General features: G+C 43.8%; 2 protein-coding genes and 1 pseudogene across 2 annotated transcripts in view; 2 read left to right on the top strand and 1 right to left on the bottom strand.

The window, feature by feature from the left end:
• Nucleotides 1–119: 119 nt before the first annotated feature.
• Rpl9 (ribosomal protein L9) lies at nucleotides 120–4708 on the top strand. The gene is made up of 8 exons (XM_087187834.1): nucleotides 120–137; nucleotides 555–618; nucleotides 702–817; nucleotides 1159–1254; nucleotides 2130–2262; nucleotides 3486–3566; nucleotides 4226–4342; nucleotides 4568–4708. The coding sequence occupies exons 2-7, from the start codon at nucleotides 573–575 to the stop codon at nucleotides 4330–4332; spliced, it is 579 nt and encodes a 192-aa protein (XP_087043960.1). The 5' UTR covers nucleotides 120–137; nucleotides 555–572; the 3' UTR covers nucleotides 4333–4342; nucleotides 4568–4708.
• Nucleotides 4709–10219: 5511 nt separating this feature from the next.
• Klb (klotho beta) overlaps nucleotides 10220–22834 on the bottom strand; it is a 43001-nt gene continuing 30386 nt past the window's right edge. The window contains exons 4-5 of the mRNA XM_013067637.3: nucleotides 15176–16319; nucleotides 10220–11142 (exon numbers count right to left, since the gene is read on the bottom strand). Of these exons, the coding sequence (XP_012923091.3) occupies nucleotides 10754–11142; nucleotides 15176–16319 (1533 nt within the window). The 3' untranslated portion in view covers nucleotides 10220–10753. The remainder of the gene's footprint in view (nucleotides 11143–15175; nucleotides 16320–22834) is intronic.
• Nucleotides 16838–21816, top strand: LOC106008201 (calcium uniporter protein, mitochondrial-like; annotated as a pseudogene).

Genomic DNA, 22834 nt, shown 5'->3' with positions numbered 1-22834 from the left:
CCACAGACAATCAAGCTCTGTGATTGGTTGCTTTAGCCTGAGTGAGTCGCGTACTCGTGACGCAATACGCAAGGCCTTTACTGGCTACAAGTACGTGATGACGAAAGACGCTCTCTCTTTGCCGCATCTCTTTCGAGGTGAGACGGTTTCTGTACTCTTGTGGGGTCTGGGTATCTGAAGCCATCGGCTGTGGGAAAGCCAGCGCCATGGCCCCAACACTCGGAGTTCTTGTCCTGATTGTCTCCCAGCGCCATATGGATCTGGCGGCGCGGAGATCTGAGTCCCGTTCTGGCCTTTTAGGCCTACCCTCCCCTCCCCGAGCTTTACCGGTATGGCGCGCCTACTGGGATTTATACGGTCGAACACAGCATGAGTTAGTCCAGTGGGCTTCATGACACCCGTTGTGGGGCTGCTTCCAGGCTAGGACGCGCGGGAGGCCGCTCTTGGCCTCAGTCTCCTTAGATCCTCATCGGATTGCCTGTCAGGCATTCTCCGGTGGAGTGCAGTCTAGTCTGGTGGAAAAGTCCCTCCGAGTTCTGGCCTTATTACCTTAGGTGTGTTTGTGTTTCAGAATGAAGACCATTCTCAGCAATCAGACTGTCGACATTCCAAAAAATGGTACGAGGCTTGATGTTTTCCCGTAATTCTTTTCGTATTCTAAGCCTTGTTCGGTGATCTCACAAATTCGTTCCCTGTTCTAGTTGACATCACTCTGAAGGGACGCACAGTTATTGTGAAGGGCCCCAGAGGAACCCTGCGGAGGGACTTCAACCACATTAATGTAGAACTCAGTCTCCTTGGAAAGAAAAAGAAGAGGGTGAGTTTTTTGGGGCCTCTTATAAGAGTATCAGATGTTACAAATTAGATTTATTTTTGTCGTCATTGCTTATATAGGAAGCAGATGGTATTTTTACTTTCCAAAAATGAAGTTTTTTGCAACCTATACAAAAAATTGATATTTCAGGTTGTCATTACATCGTAAAATTACGGTAACGTTTGTGGACTGTAGAAGGCTCTAGATGGATTAGATTTTCCCAGAAGAAAATTGTGTGCTTTAATTAGGATTAGTTTTTTAATCTGTTCAGTAGATAAGTGAACTATTCTCTTAGAAGCATATTTATTTAAGGAAAGCTATCTAAACGTTTTATCCTGTTACAGCTCCGGGTTGACAAATGGTGGGGAAACAGAAAGGAACTGGCTACTGTTCGCACAATCTGTAGTCACGTACAGAACATGATCAAGGGTGTTACACTGGTAAGCCAACCGACTGTCATATTTTTTTAACCCTCTGGGAGAGGTTTGTCAGTTGTATTTTATGTGCACAACATAAATGTCTATTGTTGGAAATGGATTGTGCCTGTAGTTTGGTGAGATTTGTGATCTCCGAAATTGACCAGGCATCCCTGTCTTGAGGATTGAGTGGTGAATGTGAGAAAAGATCAGAAAGTAGGCTTATATGGTGTGTTTTCCCATAAAGTTCAGAGTTCATATGTTCAGATTTATTTTGGGTTTTTTGTTTAATAAAAATCTGTTATAGCTGCAGGCCATTGGGCACACTTGGAGAAGTTGGTGTGCCACCCACTATTAGGATGCCTTGTGCTGGTGGAAAAAGATAAAATCTTTTGGCTCTCGGCCTATTTTTCTTAATGTATATTTGATATCACTGTTCATGAAAACTTTAGTCCTTCAGTATACTTGATAATGGCACCTTCTACTTGGCTCTGTTCTAAACTTAGTGGCTCTTTTTTCACCTGTCTACTCTGGTCTCCAGACGTAAGTTTCTTGAAGGAAAAGACCCTATTTTACATGGCTTGATAGTCTCAATTTTGGCCAAAATAAGGGACTTTGGGTTCTCATTAAGAGAAATGAGCATAGTTTACTGTGGCAGAGGGGTAGTAAAAAGAAATGTTTCCTTAAGGACTATACTGTCAGGAGAGTGTCCCTGTGATGTACAGTTATAAAATGTCAACTCTGGGGGGTTTGGTACAGCTGACAGTTGTTAGAGCACCTTGATTAATGAGTGCCATGTGAGAGCTGTTGTGTTTTCAATTGTAACATAAGCATCCTACAGAATTTTGAAACTGGCTTTGAAATTTCTCAATATTGCTCAAAACTTGGATATTTAACAGGGCTTCCGATACAAGATGAGGTCTGTGTATGCTCACTTCCCCATCAACGTCGTTATTCAGGAGAATGGGTCTCTTGTAGAAATCCGGAATTTCTTGGGTGAAAAATACATCCGCCGGGTTCGTATGAGGGCAGGTATGTGCATGTCTTTAAATAGGACTCGGAATTTCTCCTTAAGTCTTGAAGGTCTAGTGTTTTGGGTTAGCTATGGCTAGAACCATATTTATTGTCTCTTGGTTACATCCATAACTCTTGGTGCTAGATAAGGGTCAAGGGTTTATGTCTTTTTTTTTTTTTTTTTTTTAAGGGTTTTTGTCTTTCCTGAAGGGTTACGTACTGAATTATCTTACAGAGTATGGTATCTTTTTGGGAAAGAGGAGTGTTTGAACCTTGTACACACTAGGCAAGGGCTGTACTATTGAGTAAACCCCAGACCTGGATGTTTTTAAAAGATCTTTGCCAGGTGTGGTGGTGCACACCTGTAGTCTGAGCAGTCCCAGTACTCAGAAGGAGGATCCCCATGAGTTTACGTACCAAGACTCTGTCTCCAGAAAAAAAAGATATTTTTCACAGATAATTATGTTTGTGGGTTTCAGTGTGATGTTTTATATATGCATTTGTAGAATGATCAAATCAAGCTACTAATTAGTGTTCATCTCACATAACTAATGTTTTTGTGGTAAAAACATTAAAGTTCTTAGCACCCTGGAGGCTGAGGCAAGAGGGTTACAAGTTCAGGCATAGCCTGGGCAACTTAACAACACCCTCAAGTCCTGGGGATATAGCTCAGTACAGAGGCCCTGGGTTCAGTCCCCAGTACTGCAAAAAGAAGAAATTAAATCCGCCAAAAGCTTCTGAATAATGATTAAGAGCTTAGAATATTCTTAGGTCCAAAGTTTAACTCTTATTATTCTACTGGGACAAGTCTCTTCTCTAGCTTATTTTACTGGTCTGTAAAAGGGAATATATTCTGATGAGTGGAATTTGGAAAGTACTTTAGTGCTTGCATAATACATAGCAGACAGTGAAGCTTTAAAAAATGACATCAGCAACATTTGATGACAACCCCTAGGTTTAAAAAAAAAATAGCTTTTGAGTGGTACTAAATATGTACCATAAGAAGAGGACTTGATAGAACTAAATTATAGTCTCCACATAATTGCGTTGCTGAGTCTGTGACCACTCTGGGACTGATTCATTTCAGCCAGAACAGAAAATTTCTGGCCAGATAAGCCATGCCCTATATAGCCAAAATTTCAAGAGAAGGTTAGCTTATTGCATGGAATGAAATTACCACTGGAATTTAAGGAGTCTGTTTTAGATCTGATTTGACACTGTAAATACTCTTCTCTTTTTAGGTGTTGCTTGCTCAGTATCTCAAGCCCAGAAAGATGAACTAATCCTTGAAGGAAATGACATTGAGCTTGTTTCAAATTCAGGTTTGTATATTTACTGTGCCTCATTATACCTACAAAATTTTATCTAAATCTTTGATTAAATATTTGGTATTTGGTATTCATTTAATTTTATTTGGTTTTTTTTTTGTACCAGGGATCAAACTCAGGACCTTGCGCTTGCGAGGCAGGCATCAGAACCACTGAGCTAAATTCCCAGCCCTTTTTAGGCTGGATGTGGTGGTGCATGCCTATAATCCCAGTGCTCTGGGAGGCTGAGGCAGGCGAATGGCAATTTGGAGCCTATTCTGATCAATTTAGTGACTTAATGAGACTCTCAAAAAAAAGGACTGGGGGTGCAATGTGAAGGCTTTGGGTTCAGTCTTCTATTTTGGGGAAAGCTATCCCAGTGAGATTCTAAATACAGCATATAACAATACAGGCATGTGTCACTTAAGGATGGGGATATATTCTGAAAAATGTGTCTTCTAGGCAGTTTTGTTGGCTTGTGAATACACTGTATACCTAGGTGGTGCAGGTCAGTCACTCAACACCCCACCCCCCGCAATCAGGAGATAAGGTAGGCTTGATGTATAAGGTTGCTGCCAGCAAAATGGGCATATATTTAACTTATGAGTAGGAGTACACTAAAATAATGCTTAAATAGAATAGTATGATACTCAGTTACTTTTTCTCTTATGAAGCTGCTTTGATTCAGCAAGCAACCACAGTCAAAAACAAAGATATCAGAAAATTTTTGGATGGCATCTATGTTTCTGAAAAGGGAACAGTTCAGCAGCCTGATGAATAAGATCCAAGAGGTAGGTTTCTTAGTTTTATTACTGCTTTAGATGGGGCTTAAATTAAATTAGAATTGCGATGGCATAGAGAATTTCTTTCCGGAACACAGATTTTGCAGAGTAAGATAATTGACATTTTACTGTGAATCAGTAAGTTATAACCTTTATATTGAATTCTTTAGTTTGGAACTTTGCTGGGCAAGGGTACTAATGGGAATTTACAGACATTTGCATTTCTTTTTACAGTTATCCAGCTACACAAACAAGCTTGTGGATTGGAAGATAAATTTGTGATATTTTAATGATGGCAATAAAAGATCTCTATTGATTTGAGACTTGTTCTTAATCCTTTCCAACTGCTTGGCAAATAAACAGCTTGAAGAATGATCTCATGTGCTTTTTTTTTTTTTTATGGTACTGAGGATCGAACCTGGGACCTTGCAGTTGTAAGGCAGGCGGCGGAACCACTGAGTTAAATCCCCGGCCATATCTCATGTGCTTTTGTAAGGAAAGAACAAGTGTTTTCTAGCTTATCTTCATGGGAACAAGTGCCTTGATTGAGTCTGGATCTTGAAGGGATAGCAAGAATATTTCAGGCAAGAGGAAATATTGTACCAGTGACAGGTAACAGCTATGTGGCTATAGAACTCTGGGGAGATCTTGAAGGTGGAATCTGAGTATAAGGTGAGGCCAGGTGTGTCCTGATCACTTGTGAAAAAAGAGCGGAGAAGTGGAACAGTGTCACACCCTCAGTATGGGTTGGAAAATGCAGTTAACTTTATGGTAAATGGTTGTTGAGGTTCAAAATCTCTTGTTCTGCACCTCAGCCATTAACTTCCACATGCTTTAACCTGACATGGTGTTTGCCTTGTCTAGACTGTCCAGTATTACACATCCACCCCTTACATAAATTCCATCGGGAAAGACTGATGGGTACATTCATTACTTTATTCCGAGGTTAAGGAGGTAACAGTTGGAAACTGGATCTTCCATCTTGATTCAAGTGTACCACCTGGCTATATCAAAACTGATGGATTTGTTTTTGAGACAGGGTTGCTATGTAGTTCAGGCTGGCCTCAAACTCATGGCAATCCTGCTTCAGCCTCCCAAGTGCTGGGATTATAGGTGTGTACCACCATGCCCAGCAAACAGGGTTTTTAAGAAATTTTGCTTTGAAATAAGAGGTGGGGTTTTGGTAGGCTTCAAAGATAGGTTCTGGGTAAAATGGGTAAGTTTTTTCCTTTGTAGTGCTGGGGAATGAACCTAGGGCCTAGCAAATGCTAGGCAAGCACTCTTAACACTGAGAACCTTGTATAGCTTTTAACTGGGTTGCCTTTGCTCTTCCATGCCTATCTTTTAGCCAGAATGCTCTTTTTCAAACAGATAATACCACTGTGCTCCTAATCCTACAACAGTTCTTAAAACTGCTTACTAGAGCTGAACTGACCTTTGTGTTCCTTGGGACCCAGCACAATGCCATAAGGCCTCTGAGCAGTCTTCCCTTTGGAAGGTTTTTTTTTTTTAAGGTACTGGGGATTGAACTCAGGTCCTTGCACTTGCACAGCAGGCGGCAAAACCACTGAGCTAAATCTCCAGCCCTGGAAGGTTTTTTGAACTGTGGCTGACTCCTTTTTTTTTTTTTTTTTTTTTTTTTTTGGCACTAGGGATTGAATTCAGGTCCTTGTGCTTGCCAGGGTAGGCGGCAGAACCACTGAGCTAAATCCCCAGCCTAGACTCACTCCTTTTTAAGAGTATAGTTAGGGCCTGGGATTCAGCTCAGTGGCACTGCACCTGCCTCACAAGCACAAGGTCCTGATTTCAATCCCTGGTATGGAAAATTCAGAAAAAAGATATTCCAGTAGATCCCGGAGATGGCGGGTTGGGATTTAGCTCAGTGGCACTGTGCTGCCTGGCAAGCACAAGGTCATGAGTTTGATTCCTGATACCAAAAAAGTATAGTTACTGAAAACTTGCTTGATCACCCTACTAAAAAGTGGCATTCACTCTCTTGTCCTTCCTTTTTTTTTTGTCCCTCCTGTCTTAATCTGTTGCACTTGTTTCTGTCCATAGCTTTTCCGTCCTGTCCTGTTCCTTCCCATCCATGTGTTCCTGTGTGTTGTGTCTCCTGCCCCTGCACCACCACACCTGGAAACTATGCATATAGCATTTAAAATGTTCATGGTTTCTCTTGTTGAGTCTCAGTGTATGCTGCTGGAATGTAACCACAAGGATTGATACTGCACTGAGACATTCCAGGTATCTAGGCATGGACTTCTGAACGCATGGCACTAAGATTGCCAGAGAGTCAGATGGGACTGGAGAGATGTTCTAGAGAGTGTTCAATTTCAAAATGATTGAAAAATTTACAGAGGGACATTTTGTAATAGGATGAGATGTTCGTATTGAGAAAGTATGAGCAGTGGTCTGCCGTGGAAGTTAAAGTTTCGCTGAGAATGGACTGGTATGTTGGGCATGAGCTGCACTGGTAACTTCTGGAAGCTGTCCTTAGTTAAGGAGTGGTTACTGTATAACTTGTTATTTTCTTGGTTTTTTTGGTACAGGGGATCGAACTCTGGTCCTTATTACACTTGCAAGGCAGGCGGTAGAATCACTGAGCTAAATCCCTGGCCCAGTTACCATATAACTCGGGTATTGTGGATCTAGTTCTTCCCAGGGAAGATCATGTGTACTGTGGAGAAGCACTTACATTATTTCCCCAACTGTAGCGTAAGTGTTGACATTTTGTGAATGAGAACATACCCAGAAGTTACTTGTCCACTGCATGGGAGTCAAAGGGGGAGATGCACCATAGGGCAGAACCCAGTACAAAGGCAGAACCCATACATGTTCTGAAGTCTTAATGTCAACCAGATTATTAGCTGAATATAAATAATCAGCAGAAACCAGTTTATTTGGAATAACATTAAAATTAAACATTTAGACAATATACTGGCCTCATTTTCTAGAGGCTGAACACCACAGTTTGTGACATTCACATATGTCAAAAGATTAGTGAGAGACCGGTGGTTGTACTGAAAATAAAAGGTAGCGCAAGTTAGGTTTCAAAGTGATTTTTTCTCCTGCAACCAGTGTCAGAAAAGCTAAGATTTTAGCTAGTATCTGTTTCTGCTAAGAGCTATCAATTTCCAGTTGGCCCTTAACAGTTTTACATTGAATTTTTATAAGCCTAACTACTTAAGTAATAATAAATCGTGGGCCAGATTAAATATCCTACCTAAGGATTTTCACATGAGGCCATGGTTTAGACACTACTAAGGAAGGGCCGGGGATTTAGCTCAGTGGTTCCAGTGCCTGCCTTTCAAGTGAAAAGTCCTGAGTTTGATACCCAGTACCAAAAAAAAACTAAGGAAATCCCCAAGTGGCAGCAAGGAAGGACATGGAGCTTTCGGCCAGGAGCTTTACAACTTTGGGTAGCAGATGGCAAGGCAACATGTTTGAAAAAGGGGAGCATGATTTAAACTTCTCTTTTTCCCCTAATTGGGTGCAGGACTCCAACATTTAGCTGCATCTCAAACCATTTTGTGTTTTTTTTGGTACTGGGGATCAAACTCAGGTCCTTGCGCTTGCACAGCAGGAAGTGAAACCACTGAGCTAAATCCCCAGCCCATCTCAGACCATTTTTGAGGTAGGGTCTGGCTAAGTTGCCTAGCTGACTTCAGACTTGATCCTACTTCAGCTGCTTGAGTAGCTGGGATTATAGGTCTTCTTATCTCTTAGATGGGCACATTAAGAAATCATGAAGGTGGGAACTGTGGTAGCGCACTAGCCAAGCATGCTCAAATCTTTTCAGTCTCCAGTGCAGCAAATTGAAAAATAGTAAAGGTTGGTGGACCCAGAAGCTGACCACAAGATGCTTTAGAGACAGGAAGCAAAACCTGAAAGGTTAATTCAAAGTTTCTAGCTGGGGCCAGGGATTTAGCTCAGTGGTTCCGGTGCCTGCCTCGCAAGTGCAAGGTCTCGAGTTCAATCCCTGGTACCAAAAAAAAAAAAGAGTGAGAAACGTGTACAAAGTTTCTGGCTGACATCACATTTTTTTCTCAAGACCATGCTATTAAAAGAGGTGATAAATTGGGGGCCGGGGATTTAGCTCAGCACCACTGTGGCTGCCTTGCAAGTGCAAAGTCCTGAGTTCAATCCCTGATACCAAAACAAAAACCTCAGAGTCTGGGGTTGATTATAAAAGAGGTGATAAATTGATAATGAGTTTAACTGACATTTCAATGGAGCTCTTGAGTCAGGGTCAGTCCATATGGCACAAAGGGAAAAGGAACAGCCAAATGATTCTTTTAAATGTGTGTCTTTTCTACACAGCGCAATAAAACTGGACCAGTTGTAATGCATAGCATTAGGAACTGAGTTCTCACAGAACCGTTTTTGGCAAAGCATACTTTAAAACTGCTAGGTCTTGGGGAGTGAGTGACTGTTAGGGCAAGAAGAGAGAGAAGCAAAATTTGCTGTTTGAATTTGGCCAAATGGCAGGTTTATTTTGTATCACTTTTCATTTGCTTGATCAATTATCTGAAACAAACTTGTTCATTATCAATTAGAATCCTAATGTACTAAATTAGACTTCTAATAATAGATCTGAATATAATTAAAACTAATTTTGGGATCGTTTCCTACTAAGGCTTTTTGAGAGGAACTATTTCCTTTGGGCTTTTTTTTTTGAGACAGGGTCTCACTATGTAGTTCAGCCTGGCCTTGAACTCACTGTAGCCCACGCTGTTCTAGAATTTGGCAGTGATCTGCCTGCCTCAGCCTCCTGAGTACTAGGATTTTAGGCATGTGCTACTACCAACCCTAGCTCCTTTGCAAGTAGTCTAAAATTCCTGGCATGGGTGGACAGTGATTAACTACTATGTATAATGTGTGGTTAAATGTTGACCAACCAGAAGAAAGAATAGATACAAATGGGTGTACATGCAAGTTTTTTGTGTCTCCAGTATTTAAAATTACCTTAAACTAGTCTTAAGCACACAGTTCATTTTGTTGTTTTTGCTTGTTTGTTGAGTCAGGATCTCACTATGTAGTTCTGGTTATCCTTGAATTCACTGTGTAGCCCAAGCTGGCCTTGAACTTACAGCAGTCCGCCTGCCTTAGCCTCCTGAGTACTGGGACTACAGGCATGCCACCATGCCTGGCTCATTTTAAAACATTAGAGTATTCAAATTCAGGTTTATGAATTCTAGTAGAAAGGTGTCCTATAAAACAGTTTGTTGTGGTTTTTTTTGGTACCGGGGATCGAACTCGGGTCGAGGCAGGCAGTGGAACCACTGAGCTAAATCCCCAGCCCACTCTATAAAACAGTTTTAACTCACTTAGACCAACACTGTATTTCTCCAGAAATACACCCCAAGAGCTACCTGTATTCATGGGCAAAGTGGCAAAGCTTTTCAGGTAAAGAGTAGTTCTTGTGGAATAATAGCATAGTCCTGCGACTAATACTCGTGACAGTAAGACTTACGCTTTTTAGATTTCCTAGGTACACCAAATCACTAGGATTGGGAGGAGGAATAAAGCCAGCTAAGGGGAAACGGCTATGCCATGAGCAGCCTCCCTGTCTTCACACAGCTGGCTCTTGTTCTTGATCTTAGTCCTGGGCCCTTTCTACAGGATGAATTGTAGGAGTTTTACATATATATATATATATATATATATATATATGTATGTGTATGTGTATATATATATGTATATATATATACACATACACATACATATATATAAAAAATTTTTTTTCCGGAACTTGGGTCCTTGCGCTTGCGCAGCAGGTGGCGAAACCACTGAGCTAAATCCCCAGCCCCTTTTGGGAGTTATATGTTTTTAAAAAATGAGAAATCTAGTAAGAGAAAGCTTGCAACAAAGATGTTTTAGAAAGGCTATTTTTTTTTTTTTTTTTTTTGAGAAAAACTAAGATTGATGTGTTTTAGTCTGTGCTGTAACTGGCTACCCTATTGTAACTGCTTACCCTCTTGTGGCTTTGCTTTCCATTTGAGGACAACCCTGACCTAAAGACACCTTGTTAGAAATGACAGAAATCTGCTGTGGAGTCCAACAAGACAGATTTTCACTTTTTAAAAATAATTCCTTTGCCACAGTAGCGATTGGTATTTGGAGAAGAAATCCAGGGAGGAATGACAGGAAGCAGCTCATCATTCTTCCGGAAGCTGCAGATCAGGGAAGCTCAACTCAGTCAGGGTGAAGCCATATTCTTCAGCTCCAAGAACAGAACTCACTGATGACCATGCCTAAGGGAAAATTCATTTGAACCTCCCTGGGAGATGGCAAGTGGTACCACCTGGCTTACTACTGATCTCAAGCTGCCTTCTTTACAGTACACATCCGTGTTCTGTAAGTTCCCAGCGGGTTGACTGGAGTGAATTTCTAAGTTATCACGACAGAAATCAGATCAGTTTAGCTAAGAACTCTCTTGTGGCCTTTCTTTAATGGTATGTTTTGTAAGTTCTTTGCTTTCCAAAATTTTCTCCTCCTTTGCTGGTGAAAAATGGTGATTGATAATAGCAGAACCAGGGTGGAGAGTAAGCAGCAACCAAAGAATATCAGTGGCTTCTTCTGCAGGGGAAACAAGCAGACGGTGCACTCCGTGTCTCTCTTCGTCTGACCACACACTGGACTGCTGTCCTCAGAAGGGAAGCCACCACTGCTGATCAGTTTGTTATAAAATTTTACTGAAGATTTGGCTTTGAAATCGGATGTGAAGAATCCAAATCTGGGTTTAGATTTTTCTTCAGTCAGTTTGAACGCATAATAGCCTCTGATTTTGACTTTGTCAATCAGGTATGCTGAAAAACACCAGAAAACAACAACATTACTCACAAGTGACGGTGAAGTAAGAATTGTTGAGTAAGAATTTAGTTTACCGTGAGACAAGCTCAAGTCATGTCCATGAAAAAAAGGACATGATTCTCATTAAAGATTTCTATGGCTCAAGGAAAGAGGGTAAAAAGTATAAGTTTAAAAAGAAATGGAGGGCTGGGGATTTAGCTCAGTGGTTCTGCCACCTGCCTTGCAAGCGCAAGATCCTGAGTTTGATCCCTGGTACCAAAAAAAAAAACTGGAATAAAATCTTGATCAATAGGTAATCCAGAAACACTTGGGGGAAAAGCAAATTTAAGAAGCAGAGCCCTGAAAGTGAAAGTACTTAGGTCATCAGCAGAAAAGTCTTACCTGTTTGTCCTGATTGTGGCCTCAGATGAGCCTCTGGTGTCCCCCAGTCGCCACAGTTGCTTCCTCCTGGTCACCCCTACTCCCAGTCAGTCTCAAACCTTCCATCCCCTCAGAGTTGCAGCCCTGCTGCCCTCCTTTCTCTGAGGGATAGCTTGCATCCTGGCTCGCTCAGAGGACACGTTCAACTCCTGTAGTCACAGCTACCTTCTGGCTTCCCTTCTGCTCCCACAGCCTCCTGCACAGCTGCCCTCCATGCCTGCTGGCTTTATTCCTCTCCTGGCTCAGGGGCAGGGCTCTGTCTGCTCTCATGTAAACATCCTGTAACTTCTGCCATCTTAATGAAATTTAAAACCTCCCTCTAGCACATCTCCCCAGCGAGCTAGCTTTTACAGCACCTGCTTCCAGTCAGCCTCCTTTAACCATTTCTCATCTCTCTGGCCTCTGAATATTGACATGTCCGAAGCCTTATCCTTCTCTAAGCTTGCAATCTTAGTGAGTTCATTCAGGTCATTTCAAATATGTGCATGGGACATACTTGAGTATACTCGAGCCCGAATTTTTATGGGGTAAAAATCTACAAATAGATAAGATACAGTGCTGTATCAGGGGTAAAAAGTTCTCTGGAGAAAAATGGAAGAGGATGCTGGGCTGGAGAACTCTGGGCCAGCCTGGACCACATAGTGAGACCCTGTCTCAAACACCAACAACACACAGTATGGTTGTCTGAGTGAAGAGGGTTGTGGTGAAGGAACAGCAAGTACAAGAGTCCTAATGTTTAATGTGGGTGTGTGGCTGGCCAGTGAGGGTCCGGACTGAGGTCTGAGTGGCTGAGAAGAGTGAATGAAGAAAGATGAGGTCAAAGAGGGAAGGGAGGGACGTAAGAGCTGTGGCTTTTAGAACTGTAGCAGCTCTTCCTCAGCCTGGGCACCCTCTTCCCTTCTGTTTATATCTGGACGCCCCCAAGCCTCATATGCTCATAGGTGGGACTCTGGGGAGGCGGCTAGATCACAGGTGTGTGATGCTGGGAGGTGAAGCCTGGTGGGAAGAGGTGGGCCACTGGGGGCGTGGCCTGGATGTGTGTGTGTTTAACCCTCCTGCCTGGAGGGCTCCCTGCTTTCTGTCCACCAGCCATGAGCTCTTTCTCCTCTGCCCTCCCACCCTGCCTTGGAGCAAGCTGATGGTGGACTGAAACCTCTACAAACTGGGAGCCAAAGTAAACCTCTCCTCCTTTAACTTGGGGGTGTCAGAAAATAAACACACACAAAAATCTGGCAGGCTAGTGGCACATGCCTATAATCCGAGCACTTGGGAGGCTGAGGCAGGAGGATCACAGTGAGATCAAGGCCAGTGTGGGCTATATAGTTCAGGACCAGCCTGAACGACATAGAGAGCCTCTCTCTCTCTCTCTCTCTCTTCTCTTAAAAAAACCCTAACTTGTGGATGTTGGGTATTGTGTCCCGGCAACAAGAAAGTAAGATATAAGGGCCGGGAATTTAGCTCAGCGGTTTCGCTGCCTGCTGCACAAGCGCAAGGACCTAAGTTCGATCCCCAGTACCGAAAACAAACAAAAAAACAACAAAGAAAGTAAGACATCTGTTTGACTTTTTTGGATTTTTTTTTTTCAATATGGAGGGCTGAGCCCAGGGCCTTTGCACTGAGCTACATCCCAACGCTCCCTCCCCTTTACTAAATTTTGAGATGGGCCAGGCCTGGTGGCACACACCTGTAATCCCAGTGCTTAGGAGCCTGAGGCAGGATTACCATGAGTTCAAGGCCAGCCTGAACTACATAGTGAGACCCTGTCTCAAAACATTAAATAAATAAATAAATTTTGAGATGGAGTCTTGCTAAGTTACTAAGTTACCCAGACAGGACCTGAACTTGGGAATCTCCTGCCTCAGCTTCCCAGGGTGCTGGGATTACAGACATGCACCACCATACCCAGCTTGTTTGTGGATTCTTACCTCATAAAAATAACAATTCCATAAGTACAGTGGTGCTTTTTTTTTTTGGCACCGGGGGTTGAACTTGGGTCCTGTGCTTGAGCAGCAGGGGGCAGAAACACTGAGCTAAATCCCCAGCCCCATAGCGGTTTTTTTTTTTCTTGAGGACAGTGATTTTGATTTTATTCACTGGTGCTAAGAGTGCCCAGAACAGTTTTTGCCTTAGGTGCTCAGTGTTTGTCAAATAAATGCATACATTTCTGGGGTATTTCTGCTACTTCAAAAAAGTTTATCATGGTCATTTAAACATAAGATTTTAAACTGGGCATGGTCGTACATGCCTGTAATCCCAGCACTTGGGAGGCTGAGGTAGGAGGAGAGTTTGAAGCCTTCCTGGGCAACATAGTGAATTCAAGTCCAGCCTGGCCTACATAGTGAGATCCTGTCTCAAAAAACAAAAGAAAAACAAAAAGTTACAAGCCTCAATGTTGGGAAGGGTCTGTGAGATCAGCAGTCTGATACACTGCTGTCAAGAATATTTGACCCCATAATTGAGCAACATGCCCTATAGGTGGTAATTAGAAATGAAGATAAAGATTCTATACTGAACTCCTAAATATCAAACACTAGGTATCTACTTTGAGGGAAAATGAAACCCTAAATATCAAATGTTAGAGGAAAGGTTAAGTATGTGAAGGTATGTTCATATAGCATGCAATATTAAGCAATTAACAAAAAGTTTGAGATTTTTTATGACATGGACCATTTATAATGTGATTTTAAGGAAGAAGTTTCTTGCTTAGAGATAGAGTGCTTATCTAGCATGCATGAGGCCCTGGGTTTGATCGACAGTACAACAAAGAAAAGTTGAGGCTGAGGATTGGGGATATAGATCTGTGGTAGAGCCAAACAGGAGGCCCTGGATTCGATTCCCAGTTCTGGGGAGGGGGGTAGATACAAAACTTTTTTTTTTTTTGGTACCGGGGATCAAACTTGGGTCCTTGCACTTGCGAGGCAGGCGTCAACACCACTGAGCTAAATTCCCGGCCCAACTTTTTTTGTTTTTGAGATAGGTCTCACGTGTAATTCAGGCTGGCTAGGGTAGTCTCAAACTCGGCAATCTTCCAGCCTCAGTCTTCTGAGTGCTGGGATGACAGGTATGCCTCACCACCCCTGGCAAAACTGTGTTATAGGATGAGCTCAACTGTATTAAAAAAAACCTAGGGCCAGGGATTTAGCTCAGTGGTTCTGGTGCCTGCCTCGCAAGCGCAAGGTCCCAAGTTCGATCCCCAGTACCAACAAAACGAAACAAAACAAAAAACCCCCTAGTATCAGGAAGGTGAGACAGGAAGATCTCCATGAGTTCAAGGCCATCCTGAACTACATAGTGAGACCCTGTCTCAAAAATTAAATAAAATAAAAAATAAAATACCTAGCAATTACCCTGGAAGGAAGTAATTCAGAATATTGACAGTGCTTGTCTTGGGGAGTGAATTTTCAGATGATTTTTAGAAAAATATGTCAAAATTTCCATAATAAGCTTGTTACCTTTATGATTAAAATTTCAAAAATCCAGGGGACAGTCCAGTTTTCAGAATGAACTCAATCGACAGAACTCGAGTGCTACAAATCTGACAGTCACTACTGGGGCTTCTCCAGCCTCTGTCTCGGTCCCTACTCACCAGCCCGGAGGGCCCAGCCTCACCTTTCAGAGCCTCCTGGACATACTTTTCCAGGTAGTACTTTCGGAGCCGGTCGTTCTCCCGCGCCTGGTCGTCGATGCCGCTGGCCGTGATGTAGACGTCCACGTCGCCATAGTGGGCGCGGATCCAGCGCAGCAGTTTGCGCGCGCCCCAGGGCAGCACGGCCAGGCGCGTGGGCGAGCTCAGGCGGGTGATGTCCTGTAGGAACTGCACGTCGCGGTCCGCGTCGTAGCTGCTGCCCCTCTGCTGCTCGTGCATCACGAACCTGGTGGTGAAGTGGTTCAGGGCATAGAAGTCGGCGGCTCCCTTGACCAGCCTGCGCTCGGCCTGGGTGAAGCGGGGCAGCGCGGAGCCCGAGAGCCCGCGCCGGTTCCGGGAGGCCAGGTGCTCCTGCATGGCCCGCGGGTAGTCTCCGGTCCCGAAGAGCGGCTCGGCGAACCAGGCGATCTCGAACTGCAGGAAGCGCTCAGCCGCCTTCCAGTGCGAGTCCACGAAGGGGTTGGCTGGTTCCGCCCAGTCCGAGTGCAGGGACAGCGACACGGCCCCACGCTGGGACGCCCGGTGCCGCCGGTCGTAGAGGTGCCAGGCCAGCGCATGGGCGATCAGCAGGTTGTGCGCCGCCTGGTAGGTGTCGTTACCGGTGCGGTTATAGATGTCGCTCAGCCGGTTGGGCTCATTGATGGTGATCCAGAGCCTCACCAAGTCCCCCAGCTCCTGGAAGCATAGCCCTGCGTAGTCCTGGAAGGCCTGGGCCGTGGATGGGTTGAGCCAACCCCCGCCATGCAGCAGCGGCCTGGGGAGGCCCAGGTGGGCGTGCGTCGGGTAGTACAAGGTGACCATCGGGGAGATGTTGAGCTTCAGGCCCTCGCTGACCACACACCTGTAGTACCTTAGAACCTGTCGGTTAACCGAGGTCAGGTTGCCCGTGGGGAGGACAGAGGCCCAGTCCAGAGCGAACCGGAAGTGAGTGACTTTCATTCTGGCCAGCATCTCGAGTTGTTTTTTGATGCTGATAAAGTCTGTGCATTGAGCCTTCCGCGTTTTCAGCTTTACCCCTTTGACCCGGTGCAACCGTCTGTTGCCCGTGGCATTCCACACATACAGGCTGGGGTCTGTGAACTGCGGGGAGGAGGCCATCAACTCGGGCTGTGGAAAGAAGCACACTCGGGTGAAGCCTGTGGTGGCCACGAGAGGCTCTTCCTATACACACTTTGAGAGGAAGATGCTGCCTCTTGCCACGAGACAGAAAATAAATGGTCCACCTGTCCTTCTTGATGACCTGTGTGTTCCGGCTGCTCCCCTAGAGAATTACCCTCCTTGCCAGCCCTCAGAATCTCCAGGGAGACCAGGAAACACAGGGAAGGAACCACATCTGGGGTTCAGCTCGGAATACAAATTGTTTCAGAAAAGACTGAGAAGCCATTTTCCAGCTCATTTGAACTTTGAACCCAGGTTATATGGTGGGGTCGCATGTGATTCTGTTCAAATGCATCCGGAAATTGGTTTAGTACCCTCAGTTAAAAGCGATTATGAAAGATGCATTTTAAGCCCTGTCATAAAACAAAGGCAAACGTAAAATTGGAGGAGGTCCTTCAGGTCAGGACTTGGGGTTAGAGAGCAGGCTCTGTCCCAGCGACAGTTCCTACAAGAGATGGTTTGGTGGCATGAGGGTGAGCTAGGGCTCCTTGGATTTGCTAAATGCAACTTTTAATTCTCCCTGTTTCAAAAGTCCAAGCAATGTCACATTTGGATCCCATATACAGCCCCCCAGGAGAACACAGCATTTATTCACCCAGAAGAGAGTACTGAATGCTGTCTCTACCCGAGGACAGTAATATTCCCAGAAACCCCCACGGTTAACTCTAACACAGGGAGTCCTAGACTTCTGTCGTGGTCTGACCCTTTGAGCCTTGGGCTGAGCCACTATATAGTTCTGAAACTGTCCCACCCACCGCCCAGGTGTGCGGTTGCTCCCCTTGCCCTAGTAACTAAAGTGGTGTATAAATATAAGGCAGTCATGACTTAGGTTTAGTTTTCCCTGGTTGCAATTAACATCCTGCTAGGCCCTTGAGTCTAAACTAAAACAAAGGGCTTAAGAAAAATATTTCCCAGTTCAAGATTAATAAGGACAAGCAAAAGTTCTCTTTTTGTTTTAGAATACTGTTTCTCCTCACAACTGAATTTAAATACACCAGGAAAAATGATAATTAACCTGTGGTAAATCTTTTCCCTCTAATTGTTTTCTCATGTGTCATCCTTCATAGCCTAATTGCAAAACTATATTACTGCCCACTTGCCATCTGCCGGCCCATTATCTAGGACATTAAACTGAGAGAACATTGATCATGTGAGCGTGAAGTTAAATCTGTATATAATTAATTGTTTGAGTAAAATCCTCCTAGCCTCAATGGCTAGTTTTAGTGTTTTAAATAAAGCTCACATCATCATGGCATTGAAAAGGGTATTTACAAACCGCAATCTTGCTATGACACGAGGCAAGATCAAATAAAATGTTTTACTTTTTTTGGTTCTGTATTTTTTGAGACAGGGTCTCACTGTGTAGTTCAGACTGGCCTTGAACTCACTATGTAGGCCAGGCTGGCCTCACATTTTTGGCAATCCTCCTGCCTCAGCCTCCCGAGTGCCGTCACACCGGGCTTTGTTTTACTTTAAAAAATCTCCAGAAAGCATTAGTTGTAGACAACAACTGGCTGTGATTAATCTGCCGAGGGATCTAGGTAAAGATGATGTACCTCAAATTCAGCCCCAGCTCCCAGAATTTGTTTGTGAAATTCTGTTCTACACTAAGGGGACCCAGGATCCTCTGAGAAATGGTTTTTTCCAGGTCTGGGGCAAGAAAAGAATAAGGTGATGCTGGGATATCTTGTGCCAGAAAACTAAGAGAGTGCTAAAAAACTTGGGGGTGGGCCAGGGATTTAGCTCAGTCAGCGGTGCTGCTGCCTGCCTCGAAAGTGCGCAAGGTCCTGAGTTCAATCCCTGGTACCGAAAAAGAAAACAAAAAAACCCCAAAAACAAACACACAAAAAACTTAGGGGTATAGCCAGGTATGATGCCACACACCTGTAATCCTAGCACTCTGGAGGCTGAGGCAGGAAAATTGTCTCAAAAAAAATCCAGAGAGGGCCGGGGATTTAGCTCAGTGGTTCCCCTGCCTGTCCCGAAAGCACAAAGATCTGAGTTTGGTCCCTGGTACAAAAAAAAAAAAAAAAATCCAGAGAATAAATGTAGAAAGAATAATATAATTAAAACTTCCTCTTTTTATGGCCTACAAATAATTAAGGCAATTTTCTTTTTTTTTTTTTCTGGTACTGGAAATCAAACTCAGGACCTTGTGGTTTTGAGGCAGGCGGCAGAACCACTGAACTAAATCTCCTGCACAAGTTTCATGAATTTATGTTGAAACCATTGGATATATTGTTGGGGAACAGGATATTCATATGGTCTCACTTTATCATCAAATTACTTCTTTTATTATTTTTTTCTTTCTCAGACAGGGTATCGCTATGTTGTCCAGGATGGTCTTAAACTTGTGAGCTCAAGTGACTCTCCTGGGCACATGCTACTGTGTGGCCAGCTATCAGATTAGTTCTTAAATAAAAATATCAGCTGGCGTGGTGGCACATACTGTGAGCCCAGCATTCTGGGAGGCAGAGGCAGGAGGATCACAAGTTTGAGCCCTGCCTGGGCAATTTAGTAACTTAGTGAGACTCTCTCTCAAAATGAAAAATAAAATAAAAATAAATGTTTTAGGTACCTGCATGACATTGTAATGATACAGGAGAATGTCCATGTTCTTTTTTTTTTTTTTTGGTACCGAGGATCAAACTCAGGACCTTGCATTTGCAAGGTGGGCATGGTGCCACTGAGCTAAATCCCTGGCCAACAATTATTCAATCTTGATGCAAGGAATATGTTTTTATTTTACAGGTTTGAAATTTTTCAAAATAAAATGTTGGAGTAGAAAAGAATACTCTAAGAGACTAGAAAAGATAAGATAGAGATATATGAGAATAGTATGATCTAGTATATGATTTAGTATTTTTTTAATTTTAAAAATTTATTTATTTTGGTTTTTTGAGACAGGGTCTCGCTATGTAGTGCAGGCTGCCCTTGAACTTGGTGGCAGTCTTCCTGCCTCAGCCTCCCAAATTCTGGGATTACAAGCATGTACCACCACATCCAGTTTGATATAGTAATATATATATATATATATATATTTTTTTAGGGAATCAAATTTGGAGCTTTATTTTGACAGAGCTAGTCAATTTCAGTCGCAAAAATTCAAAGAAGCCTAAAGCTATTTCAATGTTTTTTGGGGGGTTTTTTTGGGGGGGGTACTGGGGATCGAACTTTGGACCTTGCGCTCTCAAGGCAGGTGGTAGAACCACTGAGCTAAATCCCTGGCCCGCCTAAGGCTATTTCAATCAAATTGATCCACTCCAAGATAAAGAACTGACTCACAACAAAACCTTTAAGCTTCCCTAACTGCCTGTTAGTCAATTCACAAAATAATACCAGCTCTAAGAATTTCCAGTCCCAATGTCTCATGGCCAGAAAAGTCTCAAATTGGACAGCTTCCAGGAAAGCCCATTACCCTCTGGTAACTTTCTCACCGTCCTTCTCAATTCTTTATTCCATTTATTTTGTTACAAAATTATTGTTGTTGGGCTGGGGATTTAGCTCAGTGGTTCTGCTGCCTGCTTCGAAAGCATAAGGTCCCGAGTTCGATCCCCGGTACCAAAAAAAAAGAAACAAACACAAACAAAAGACCCCCCAAATTATTATTGTCTTTCATCTTTAGAGAGAACTGGGAAGAAAGTGGTTACAGTCAAAGAAAGCACTTTCTTCCCATCACTTATCAGACTAGAACTATCCTTCAAATTCTATCTTTGCCCTTTCCTCTAACTAGCACACAATGAGAACAAAATACCCACTCACACATCTACATGTCAGGAGGAAGTGTTTTTCTATATATGTATACTGATTCCCTCTCTCCTAGCACTTAAAGAGCAAAAGAACAGTCTGAGAACTAAAGGACTCTGAATTAGCCTGCCTAGATGCCAGTCTTGTCTTTTCTGTTTTCTCCTCAGACTTGTCAGCATACAGGGCTGCAATATAGCCATGTCTGTTCTCCCAGTCTTCTACTGCTAATTACTAAAAACCAGAAAAGTCCTTTACTCCTCCATACTCCACACCAGATTCCCCATTTCCCCTTCTTTCTGTAACCAGGAAAAACAAGGAAGCAGTAAGCTAGAGAGCCTTTTGGAAAGCAAATCCAGTTGAATCCTCATTCAACCCCAATTCTCCTAACCCACATGACCATTCCCTCCTGCCCTTCCCACTCTATTAAAAGCTAAGGGCCTGGCGGCTTCTGCTGCTCCTCTCCTCCCGGAGCGGAGGCGGGGGCGCCAGCGGCTGCGGCGCGCTGACTGCTGGCTGCTTTCCGGGGCTGGGAGTCAGCCGCCAGCGGCAGCATCAACACCACCGGACGGTATTGATGGTGTGACCTGTTCACGCAGGGGAAACTTGAACATTCACAGGTGCACCAGAGGCTCTCTTCCTGGCAGAATTTGGGAGTTGTTTATTGTAGTACTGTTGTGCCCTCTGATGATGTGACAGTAGTTTATCAAAATGGGTTACCCGTGATATCTGTGAGGCCACCATCCCGGCGTGAACGCTGCCAGTTCACACTCAAACCCATCTCCGACTCTGTTGGTGTGTTTTTACGACAGCTGCAAGAAGAGGATCGGGGAATTGATGGAGTTGCAATCTATTCACCAGATGGTGTTCGAGTTGCTGCCTCAACAGGGATAGACCTCCTCCTCCTACTCGATGACTTCAAGTTGGTCATTAATGACTTAACATATCATGTACGGCCACCAAAGAGAGACCTCTTAAGCCATGAAAATGCAGCAACACTGAACGACATGAAGACACTAGTCCAGCAGCTGTACACTACATTGTGCATTGAACGGCACCAGTTAAACAAGGAAAGGGAGCTCATCGAGAGATTAGAGGATCTCAAACAGCAGCTGGCTCCCCTGGAAAAGGTACGAATCGAAATTAGCCGAAAAGCTGAGAAGAGGACCATTTTGGTGCTATGGGGTGGCCTTGCCTACATGGCCACACAGTTTGGCATTTTGGCCCGGCTCACCTGGTGGGAAAATTCCTGGGACATCATGGAGCCGGTTACCTACTTCATCACTTATGGAAGTGCCATGGCCATGTATGCATATTTTGTAATGATGCACCAGGAATATGTTTATCCAGAAGCCAGAGACAGACAATACTTACTATTTTTCCATAAAGGAGCCAAAAAGTCACGTTTTGACCTAGAGAAATACAGTCAACTCAAGGATGCAATTGCTCAGGCAGAAATGGATCTTAAGAGACTGAGAGGTCCATTGTAAATACATCTGCCCCTCCGACAAATTGGTGAAAAAGATTGATCTGCAAAGAGCCTATGAATCCTGACAGAAAGAACACCTGTGTATAACTCTTGCCTTTTTAATTAAAGCATTGCAGGTGAAAGCTGGGAGCCATGTGGGGGTAGAGGGTTTTTACCTTTAATTATAAAACAAAAAAAATTCTGAGGGAAGAAAGGAATGTTAAAATCTGAGGATCAGGGATCATGGAATATAAGCTCAAAGGGCTTAGTGAATATTGTCTTAATCAGGCATCTCAGATTTTGGATGAAATGATGCAATTATGTAGTTGAGAGATTCATAAAGAGAAAATGATGCTGGAGTGTTTGTTTCTTGCATCTTCTTTGCAGGGTCAGCAAAACAGTAACACACCAGCACTCCACTCAACTCTATTTTTTTTTAAATTTAACATTTCTTATTTTTGATATAGGAATAAATAAATATAAAAAAAAAAATAAATAAAAGCTAAGGGCCTGGCAATTAGAATTGGCTGCAAGTGAGGCTGCTTAACTCGGCTCTCTTCCTTGCCATGGGGGTAAGGGAAATCCCCGAATCTATCACCCGTGCAGCTCCACTGTCGTATCTCCCATCCCATTCCCCTTCCTCCCAAACTTTCCTCCTGTCTCTCCCTTTCCCCATTGCCTTGTCACACCGACACTCTCTCCAGTCCCCAAACCTTCCTTCTCTCCTTTTCCACCCAAATTCTTGCCTAGGCCCTTCCCCCTCCCACTTGCAATTTAACACTTTCAAAACCTCCCTCCAGGAAACGTCTCAAGTCCAATTCTCACCTTCTCCTACCTCCTCATGACAGCTGAGTCCAGCCCTCCCTGCAACCACATGCCACAAGCCCCTTCCCCGAGCACCCTCAGCCTCTGCCTCCTGCTCCCACCCGCCTCCCATCCGGCTGTCTCCCTCCTCGCTTCCCACCTCGGCCTAATACCCCGGGCCTGGCCGGCCTGGCCCTCATTGACGGCCCTCCCCACGCCCCCACCCTGCGCTGCCACCCCTGCCCTCTGCCACAGTTGCCACCTCCCCTGCACGCCTGCTTCGGGGGGAGGTTCTCAGGCTGGACGTCCTCTAGTAATATTTTAAAATGTTACAGTACAGTACTTTCATTTTGCCAATGTCCCCATCTAGTCTTCTGTCTACTCAGCATCTAGTCATGGATCCTTTGGCTGATCTTGCTTTTTTCTTTTATTATTATTATTATTATTA

Source organism: Heterocephalus glaber, unplaced genomic scaffold, assembly GCF_053883595.1.
Source record: "Heterocephalus glaber isolate CG9 unplaced genomic scaffold, H.glaber_assembly_v1.0 deba00001509, whole genome shotgun sequence".
NCBI lineage: Eukaryota > Metazoa > Chordata > Mammalia > Rodentia > Bathyergidae > Heterocephalus > Heterocephalus glaber.
The sequence above is the reverse complement of the archived record's forward strand: the minus strand, read 5'-3'. Positions and strand labels throughout refer to the sequence as shown.